The sequence below is a fragment of the Malus sylvestris genome, chromosome 3, assembly GCF_916048215.2.
Source record: "Malus sylvestris chromosome 3, drMalSylv7.2, whole genome shotgun sequence".
In the NCBI taxonomy this organism is placed as follows: Eukaryota; Viridiplantae; Streptophyta; class Magnoliopsida; order Rosales; family Rosaceae; genus Malus; species Malus sylvestris.
This window is the reverse complement of record NC_062262.1, coordinates 23,209,770-23,220,405: the sequence shown is the minus strand read 5'-3', so window position 1 is coordinate 23,220,405 and position 10,636 is coordinate 23,209,770. Positions and strand designations below refer to the sequence as shown.

The window sequence follows — 10,636 nt, the reverse complement described above, 5'->3', positions numbered from 1 at the left end:
TTTGACTTATTTTAATAAACTAAACTATTATTAATATTGACTCAAAATATTCTTTGCTTAACAAAGCGAACCAGCTAGTGACTTCAATGCTTCTCTACGGCAAGGAGCAGGAAAGACTCATAGAGGTATTTCAGTTTTTCCTGATCACCATCATGCGATTCACGAGCATTAATAATCAAACTCAAGGCATACGTGTGAAAATGGGCATGAAATTCATGAGCATTAATAATCAAACTCAAGGCATACGTGTGAAAATGGGCATGAAATTCATCTCCATACATTAAGTCACCCTGTGATAGTTAGTAGCGCAAAATTTTAGACTTATACCAAGTTTTCCCTATTTAAAAAAAGTTTGAGCAACTCGGAACCCAAAAATTTGAAGACCAAAGTGAAACAATGACTAAAGTTCAGGGGAATGTATATAAATAAGCTTAAATAAATAATTAAAAAGCAAATTTCCTTTTCTTCTCTCATTCTCTCTCTCTCTCTCTCTCTCTCTCGTTTTCTGCCGAAGACCCGAAGTCATCGATTTTTCTGTCCCTTTCCAGAGGAGGCTATACCTCGCTCTTCCGTGGAGCGCTGTGGCCATTGCATGTCACCCGAATCGGCTCCTCCAGCGATACGACGACGATGCCCACCGCAGCCTCAGCCTCCGCCTCCGCCTCTTCAACCAGTGGGACCCACTCGGACCTCCTGACCCGGCTGACGTCACCCGACTCCGACGTCCAGCTCAAGGCTCTCAGAGAGCTCAAGAACCGCATCATCGGCAACCGCACCAAGAAGCTCTCCTTCATCAAGCTCGGACTGGTCCCACCCGTCGCCGCCATCCTCGCCTCTAGAGCCCAATCCCAATCCCAGGCTCATCGCGACAACAATCTCCTTGTTCAGTCGGCCGCCGCCCTCGGAAGCTTCGCTTGCGGCTTCGATGCCGGCGTCCAAGCCGTTCTCGACGCCGGCGTGTTTCCTAACCTCTTATTGCTTCTATCGCATCCTGATGCTAAGGTACAATTGCTTTCGTTTGTTCAATTGTTCAATTTTGCTTTGGTAAACAAGTATCTGATCGAATATGTCAAATTAATGGAATTCTCATTCTGTTCTCTGCTAGTTTTTTATTTTGGATGCGGAGAAAATGCAGAAAAGAAATGAATTATTGCTTTGCTGCTTCTGATTATAAGAAGTGTGATGTGAATTACTCAATTCAAAATATAGGAAATCGATACGGACCAAAAAGAAGATAGGAAAGATAGGAAATTGATGTGTTTCTGCTACTAGTAAATGTGATCTCAGTTGCCTTTTTGTTTACTTGCTCAAATCGTTTTTTGTGCTAAAGGTCGATTTCCCCAGCTGTGAAGTTTATAATATAGGCCAAAATAAAAAATTACAAGAAACGCAGGTATAAGGAATGGGGAACTTGGTTTACTTAAACTAGAATTGTGGTTAAACTAAGGGAATTAATTTCCGCACACCCATTTCCTCCTAATGCACACCCATGTTTTTCTGTCCCTTGATTCTTTGATTTATTCAATCCAAAGGCTAGATATAGACCAGAAATAAGCATGGGTTGCAGGGGGAGAGAATGGGTGTGCGGAAATCACTACCCTTAAACTAACTGCATTTTATCTTCAGACTATGTTTAATAGTTTATAAGCTATTGAGTGATCAAAGATTTTTGGCTTATGGAGAATTGTCTTCACTATGATGGAAGTTCACTATACGATCAAAGCCTTACCCTGACCATTAGTTGGTGTCACAATTAGTCGGACTTCAACAAAGATCAATGCAACATGCTTTGCCTGTGTTAAATGTACCTAGGGTATGCCTATTGGTCTGGGGGGCCGTGCGGCTGTGCAAACGCTTGGATATTCAGAATTCCAGTTTTAATCAATGGACTATTTTGTAGGAATTTATCTTAGGATCTTATGATGCTTTGATTTGCAAGAGTAACAAAATATGGGAAGTAAGAAACCCATAATTTGTTTTTGAAACCTTTCAAAACTTCAAAGTAAGGTTTTCTCCAACCGAGGAAGAGTATCAGGTCTACTTGCTAATAAGGGTCTATTTGCCAATTTCCAGACTTAGCATTTTTGTGTTATGTACAGCATATGTGTGAAAGTGGAAGTGACAAGTTTTGTATGGATCTGAAGCTTAGGCCTGGGATTATATCAGCTTTTAATTGAGTCTTTAGTGTAAGAGCTACAGGTCTTTTTTTCTGGGTTAGTTGCACAAATACAACAACAACAACAAAGCCTTTTTCCACTAAGTGGTGGGTTAGTTGACAAATATTTAAACTAATTCTATTGAGCACAGAATGTGATTGAAGTTGTTCCTAGGTGTCCTTTATTGGGTTTTAAATCAGGTGTTTTAGTTTATAGAAATGGTTTTCTAAATATTGCTTATCATATTTGAAAGTTGTAGTCTTAATTGGTTTTTTAGCTAATATTTTTTGTGTTTGAATGTTCTGGTCCTGATATGGTTATTTAATGAATGCCTTCTGTATTTGAAGGTTTAGTCCTGATAGGAAATGTTTGTTTATACTCCATAAAAGTGGATTGTGAATGATTGTGTGTCTGCATGTATTTAATATACCACATCAGTACATGGTGCATCGAACCCACCTTTATTATGGCAAGGGGATTGTAGCTGAAGTGCTTAAGACCATTCACCCATATTTTAACACACACAGGATCATTAATATCTCCTAAATCCAATACCCATCGTAATGTATTAGTGAATTCTGATACACACGTTGTGTATCAGATACTTGTTAACCTAACTTAGTCTCTCTCTCTCTCTCTCTCTCTCTCTCTCTGCATTGTTCATGGGTTCTCCTTACTGTTCAAGAACAGCACCCATCTTCTTTCTTTTCTTAATTTTTTATCCCAACTTTTTATTCTTAATTCTACTGAAATATCTTGTATTTACATGCTGTCCCAGAACTCAAGCAACCTTTCTTCTTGAAGTCTAGCCCTTTTTCCCTCTAAAGTCTAGTACTTTAATGCCTAATTGATACTAGGATTTTTCAGCCGCAGAGCCTACGGTACAAGAACTATAGGCGATTTTCACTAACATGTGCTTTGTCAACCACTACTATCAGAACTTGATATATTCCATTTTCTACCAGATGATTGCATGTGTATACGCAATGGATAATCTCAAGGGCCTTTCTTTTATTAAGAAAACCATGTAAAAACAACTAAAGAGCTTTGAGTGACCATAGTGAAATGAATAAAAAGACTTTCTTTTCGTTTTTTTTTTAATATGTAGCAAAACAGACATTTGTTTATACATGCAAAAAGCTCCAAAAAAGTATTTATGAACAAATGGTCTAATTGATATAAATGAATGGGTATGGGTTTATGTTTCTCTATGTCAAGACAGAAAAAGAAGCCGTAATTGTAAATGATTAGGATTATAGAAGTGACTCCCGTATAAAAAAATCCTATATATCTTGGATGATATAAAAAACAAAGGAAAACTAATGAAAAGGGTTTGAAAACTTTGAGTTTTAATGATAAGGACAAAATAAAGGGTAAAGTGAATAGTACCAGGATTGACTTTTTAGTGTAAAAATGTGGTTTTTCGTTAAAGTGAACAGTACCGGGTGCTTTTCGTTAAAGTTCCCTATAAACAATTCTCCTGATTTGGTAGTTTGATTTGAAGTTGCATCAAAACATTGGTAGTTGAGAGAATTGTGGAATCCACAATCCAGAATTATAGTTTATCCATGTCAAGGTGTCATGTATGTGTTTTTTGAATGCCTGATGCTCAATAAAGTTCACAAATAATCACGTGTATAACTCTACAAGTTATTAAAGATAGAGCCACTAGACTGACACCACCGGACATTCCATTTTCAAATTGTCTGCTGTCTATGAATCTCTATGTGCTCCCGACGTCTTTTCCCTATGAATGATTCTTTCTAATCTAGTGGGGTGGGATCATTGGAGTGGATAAAAGAGAAGGAAATCTTGTCCTTCCATTCTTTACTGAAAATTAAATGTATATGGAGAATACTCTATTGACATTGTTCATCTAGTCTGTTTCGGTTAGTGTAATGTGTCACTTAGTACTCATTTTACTCTAGTTATTCCTCGTTGGGTTAATTGCAGAATTTTCCTGTGTTTCTAATATGTCCTGCTTCCATGAGTACCTTTTCTTTCCTGCTCATTTAATATGCCATTCCATGGTTTTTTTTTATTGTAGATTGTCGATTCCGGTGCACGTTCCTTGAGGATGATTTATCAATCTAAACTGGCTCCAAAGTGTGATTTCATTCAAGAGAAAAACATGGAGTTTCTTCTTTCGTTATTGAATAGTGAGAATGAAAATGTTACTGGACTTGGTACAAGTATAATCATACGTTCTTGTGAGACTACTGTTGAACAAAAGGCACTATGTCATTCTGGGGTTGTTAAGAAGTTAATTAGCCTTCTTGAAGGTTCTCTAAGTCAGAGAGATAATAGTTTAGAGTCTCTAGCCACAATTATGAAGAACAATGTTGAAGCTGTTTCAGAGTTTGTGGGATCTGAAAATGGGAGAGCTTTGAGTTCTTTAATTGAATTAACAAAGGATAGGTATCCCCGTACCAGATTATTGGCCTCTATGTGCCTGATTGTTATAAGGAATTCCTCTTCTTGCTATTTGCAAGATATAGGCATCAAAACCAAGTTGGTGCATCTCTTACTTGAACTTCATGATGATCCTGGTCAAGTTGGAGATGAAGCTCCCTCTGCATTTTCTAGTTTAATTTCTGAAAAATTGGATCTACAGAAACTAGCATTTGAGGCAAATGCTGTTGATAAACTTTACAACCACTTGCAAAAGAGTCTGTTACATCCCAAACGCTTCGAAGGAATATTGCTGGCACTGGCTGATGTATGCTCAAAGTTGGAGAGCTGCAGGTCTAGATTCCTGTCATTGCAGGTCTGTTGCCTCATATAACACATTAACTTGTTCTGGGTTAGCTATTAGCCTATTACAGTTTTGTTAATATTACAAATTTTTCCGTTCATTTAGTTTTGCACATTTATTTATCATACATTGTGGTCGTGTTTATTATGATTTGGCCAGCAATATTCTTTTTCAAAGGGCCTCTTTGGTAACACTTGTTTTTAGTTTCATTTTTCAAAAATTAAAATGGGAGGATTGCGAGAACAAAGATGAAGGAATTGGAGAGAAAAAGTGTAAATGAAATGATACATAAAATGAAAATTAAAAGCAATTTCAAACAGTTTTCGAGTTTTTATTTCATTTCATTTCTTCTTCATCTCCCATTTCCCAGCATTTTTCCATCCTCGTTCCATTGTTTTTTTTTCCATATTTTCTCTCATATGTGCCCACTTCTCCTTCATAAAAATAAAAATAAAAATAAAAACTTAAAACCAAAAATAAAAGCTGTAAAAACAGTCCCTTTTTCCCCAATAATAGTGGTTTCTGTGAGCAAATCATTATGACCTCATTTCTCTTCTTTGTCTTATGTCTTACTAAGCTGTAGAATTGATATTTTGTTTGTGAAATTTCCAGCCAGTTTGTAACTTCTGATACTTTCCTCAATACAGGCATTGAAATTGGTATCTGATGCACTAACTCATGATAGTTTTGAAGTACGTACGGCAGCTTGCATTTGTTTAAGATCTGTCTCTCGGTCAATCAAGGTTTGCAATGAATTCTAGGTCAATAATATTTAGAATTTTATTACACAGAGGTGTTTCTAAGAAATTGTCATTCAGAATTTGTGTGCAGGTAATTTTATGAATGAAATGATTGTCCCTCCCTTGGTTCGGCTATTGGATGACCCCTCTACGTCTGTCCAGGTATATGCTACTAATGAACCTGTTTCTATGTCAGCTGACTCTAGTCCCATATTATTCCCAAGAATTTATGTTGAATGAAATACAGATATGCAGTTGCGTCAATGCAAATGGTTTCTAAAATTACCTTAGGACTTCTCTTCGTTTTTGCACCAGTTTTGATATTGTTGGTGAAGAGGATTCTTGCCTTCTCCCCCCCCCCCCCCCTTCTCTCTCCCTCTCTCCCTTCCTCCCCTCCCCAATTATTATTTTGAGCTGTTTTTTGTTAATACGATAGACTAATGTAGAGCCAATGGTTATGAGTTATTTTTTAGGCGCTGGTTACATGTACTGGTGGAATGGATTTTGTGTTTTCCACTTCCCATATTTCGCACATGATACTTACTACTTGCTTCCAAAAACCCCGTGAATCAATCAACTTTTTATTATGGTTTTGATTATGTGACAACAATTAACTGTGTTTTCAGTCTCTCAGTGGCTTGATACTTATCAAAAAGAGGGAAAAAGAAGAGGAGTTGATTGATTGATTGTTGCTCAAATAAAGGATATTTCGATGGTGGCTATTGCCAAAGAACTACAAATGAACAATCCTGTAATAAAAGTTTTGGGGAATCAAATAGATATTCAAAATAATTACCGAATTCTACCTTCTTTAGGGGCTTCCATCATAATATTTGGTGCTCAAGAGAAATTTGGTTCAAGGGGTTAAAATTTGTGTGGATGCATTGAAGCACATAAATATAAGACTTTTTATGAGGCCACAGACTAGGTTGGGTTGAATGGTGAAAAAGATTATATGTTGTGTGATCTTGGAGCTTTTTTTCCTTGAGCGTCTTGTGCCTTTCATCTGAATCTATTGGACTTAAGGGGACATTAACTCATTCAACTAAGAGATCAAGTTCTCAATTAAAAAAAGTAGGACACTTAGAACTCAGATTTTTCAGACTGAATTCATCTTTAATTTGTGTCTTCAACAAGTATCTGAATAAAGAATGTTACAAAAGATGATTATTACAAATTTTAATTGAAAATCAAACTCATCCGCGATGCCGTGCCTACTCGGCGCTTTATTGCTATAGACAATAAAATTCAGTAAAAACATATAATATAATTCAAAATTAGTCATCAAGATAATACCTGCAGTTAGAGTTTAGATTTTCATTTCTATTCCTATAATAGATTACGCTTATCCACCACAGTTTAAATATTTTACCTAGACATTTACAACAAAAAATGGTAAGTTACAGAAAATCTCCGTTCAATGCTTTGTTTTTCAGGTTGCAGCTCTTGGTGCGATTGGCAACGTAGTAGTTGATTTTACCATGCGTAGGTCATTGTTCGGACTGTGTGGAGGTGTGAAACAGCTTGTTCAGTTATCCAGATCAATGGATTCAACTGTGAGGTTAAATGCTATATGGGCTTTAAGGAACTTGACGTTCCTTGCAGACAATGCCTGTAAACAAGAGATCTTCATGGAGCTCACAGCTTCTTCATTAGCAAGTGTCATCTGTGGTAATGTGATGGTTTGTCGGTGGCAGCTTATAACTTTTCCTTTAATAATTTTTCTTCATATGTTTGCTTCAAATTTACATGTATTTGCACCTTGCAGACCCCGAACCTTTTGTCCAAGAGCAGGCTCTTGCACTTATCCGGAATCTTGTTGATGGATGTATGAAGTCTGTTGAGCTTGTCTTTGCTGAAGATGGCATGTTATTAGATGCTGTTGGGAAGCAATTGCAGAATGCTTCAAAAGATGAAATTTTGATACAGGTTAGATGTCTTTCTATAGATTGATGACATTAAGTAGCCATCTTATAGGTACCATGGTGACATGCAGTGCCAGTTCTAGATTCTGATACTTCATTCCGATTGCCAGTTTGTTAATATATGTAACTGTAAATTTCTGAAACATGCATTTGGTATATCAGTCTAATAATGTTGTGAAATCATGGCAGGTTCTAAATTTTGATATTTCATCTTGATTGCAGGTTTGTTGAATATATACTTAAATGGAAATTTCTGAAAACGTGCATTTGGTATATCAATATAATAATGTTGCGAATAATAAACTTACCAATTCCATAGTTATTTATTTGTTTGTTTAACCAGGGATAATTTGGAATACCAAGTTTTGATTGAAGGTTTATTGATAAAAGATGTTTTCTAGTTCTGGGTCTTGCAATTAGTGGGCCAGTGAGTTTCTTTTCATGAGTCAGAAAGCAGGCAGATGCTTTAGTTAAAGTGACATCATCTCCATCTTTAACCATCAATTCTAATTGTGCACAAGATTTTTATGCTTAAAAGTCAAGTAACCAATCTAGAAGTGAATCGTGTGATGGCCCACTGGGGACTTAATAGAACACCAGTGTTTACTTTCTCATGATTAAAGTAACAAGATCTAAATATGCAGAAGAAAGGAATAGATTGAAGCTTTTGACTCCTTTCTAATCGTTATCGCTGATCTTACTGTTTCTATTATAAATATTTTACGTTATAATATGGTTTTAAATCATTTTCACATAGGGAATGTATGTGCTTAGCAATGTTGCAAGTGGGAATGAATTTCACAAGGAAGCAGTTATGCAACAACTCATTCCACAAGGAGACAATGGGACACAATCTTTTATTCTCAAGTTTTTGCAGAGTAATGAGAACCAATTACGTACAGCTTCTGTCTGGGCCATTGTGAATCTTACCTTTCCATCAAGTCCTGGTGCATTTAGCCGCCTTGTGAAACTACACGATGCTGGCATAGTTTCTCAAGTAAAGAGCATGGTCAATGATCCTTGCCTAGACGTGAAGGTTGTTATCTTATCTCTCAAATTGGTTATTTATCCATTGTATGTAATACTCGATTAAATTTTATCTGATTCATTGTGGCACAGCTTCGAGTAAAAACAATGCTTGGGCAGTTTACAACCTTCAGTGATTGCTCAACATGATTTTCCTACCCTCGGACCACTGGCAAAGAACAGGAGTAATGATGATGTTGCACTAGTTTTGACCTCATTGTATATTCAGCGTCCTTCGTGGCTTGCAGCCACATGGTAAGCTTCAAGTCACAATGACTTTTAGTATGACTTTCTTGTTTTAATTCAAAACTATTCTTATATAAATTGAAAGCCAGGTTAAATGTTTCGTGTGGTAAAAATAATAGAATAGTATTATAGTACTGTTATTCCAGCAAAACATCTCTTACTAACTTTAGCCTCCCCATTCTGCCCCTTAAGCCCAAAAAGAAACTCTATATATCAAAACCAGCTGGAGCAGTCCAGCACTGCCGCTGGCTCGACGTCACAGTGCAGCGAGTTGGAGAGGGCATCTGGGATAGAGAAATCTGGGGTTTTGTCGCCTATAACAATTTGGTCCTTTTAATATTTAACAAAAACCACTCCTAAAGTTACAAACGGTTACACCCTTGACCCCTCCATCTGCCAAATTTAAAAGATAAGGACCAAAGTGTTACGAGTCCCAAACCATTATCAACAACCATGAGAAGCCCCCTGGCCCCCAGGCCCCCTGGCTACCCCCCTGACCATGGCCTCGAGAAAAGCTTAATGACGACATGAATTGATGTTTGTAATTAGCCAAGTTTATGTTTACATCATTATTTTTTTTTGCAGGTGTAACACATTGCTTTCTTTCCAGTCAGAGCGGTGCGGAAGCTTTGCTAATTTTGGGGGTACTCCTAACCAGGTTACCCATCATTTTTCCCCAGTTCCATTTTTGTTTCTTTTGAACACCTTTTACTATCTTGTATCATATGGTTGATGTAGTTATGTAAACTTAGTGTACCATCTGACTGACAACACGTAGTGTGTACAATACTGTCGTATCATGTCAGATTTGTAGACATGTATACATCGGCAATCGTTTACTTCCAAATGTATAAAGTGACCAGAATAATCGTGGCATCATGTTGCCTTGTGGAAGCTCTGTGTTGAGGAGTATCGGGCAAAGGATGCTCTGATGCTACTTTGATTGAGGCAGGGCTGATTGTGTTGCAGAAGATTGTACTGCGTCGGAGTTTAGAAAGCCCTTTGGGGACTAGTACCGCAATTGCCCGATACATTATGCCGCCCACATATTATTGAGTGCAGGTCATACAGAAATATCTTACAAATAAAGGAGGTGTTGAGTGCGATCGTATATGAACAAATAATGCATTTACTGCACGAATTGAGATTTTAAGTTTGTGCGGACATCCCATCTCTTTCTTTGATATTATTTCGATTTCGATCGAGGATATGAAAAAATTTCTCGGTATTATCCCAATCTAATGGTGCGTTTACTAATCCGTAATCAAATTGAGAGGAATTTGATTGAGGAGGAATTGAAATGAGGTGGAATCAGAATCAGATTCATGTTGAAATTGTTTACTAAAATTGTCTGGAATCGAAATACAATTCCATAAAGCTGTTTACTAATTCAGCAGAATTGGAATATAAACCAGTATAATTACTAAAATGCCTTTATCCCAAATCAAATATTTTATATACTTTTTTTTAATAAAATTTGATATAGTATATAATAGTAACAAACTGATTCTGCATTGAGTAACAAACTGATTCTGCATGAAGTAACAAACGGATTCTGCATTGAGTAACAAAATGATTATGCATGTATTTACAGAGTTACTTTATATCGATTGAATTTACTCTAGGTCGACTGAATTAATCAACTAACCGTTCCAAAACGTTAAGATATTGTAGCGTGAAAAGGGAAATAATAGTCTAGGGTTAAAAGGATAATCTTGGAAATAATGAAAGTAAGTGAGGGCATAAAGGGAAAAAAGTTAGTATTCTGATTCCCCAAGCCATCCGGAA

At 36.7% G+C, this 10,636-nt stretch overlaps 1 protein-coding gene across 3 annotated transcripts; it reads left to right on the top strand.

Moving 5' to 3' along the window:
• The first annotated feature begins 464 nt into the window (after positions 1-464).
• Positions 465-9,724, top strand: LOC126615647 (uncharacterized protein C26H5.04-like). Of its 3 annotated transcripts, XM_050283508.1 has the most exons (10): positions 465-1,002; positions 4,204-4,923; positions 5,559-5,654; positions 5,730-5,813; positions 7,088-7,322; positions 7,420-7,580; positions 8,334-8,612; positions 8,696-8,857; positions 9,434-9,506; positions 9,655-9,724. In XM_050283508.1, exons 1-8 carry the CDS (start codon positions 631-633, stop codon positions 8,750-8,752), a joined length of 2,004 nt encoding a protein of 667 aa, XP_050139465.1. In that variant the 5' UTR covers positions 465-630; the 3' UTR covers positions 8,753-8,857; positions 9,434-9,506; positions 9,655-9,724. The 3 variants fall into 3 exon arrangements, with proteins under 3 accessions (XP_050139465.1, XP_050139464.1, XP_050139466.1); XM_050283507.1 differs by having other exon boundaries at positions 9,434-9,724; XM_050283509.1 differs by lacking the exons at positions 8,696-8,857; positions 9,434-9,506; positions 9,655-9,724 and adding an exon at positions 7,766-7,798 and having other exon boundaries at positions 8,334-8,476.
• The last annotated feature ends 912 nt before the right edge of the window (positions 9,725-10,636 follow it).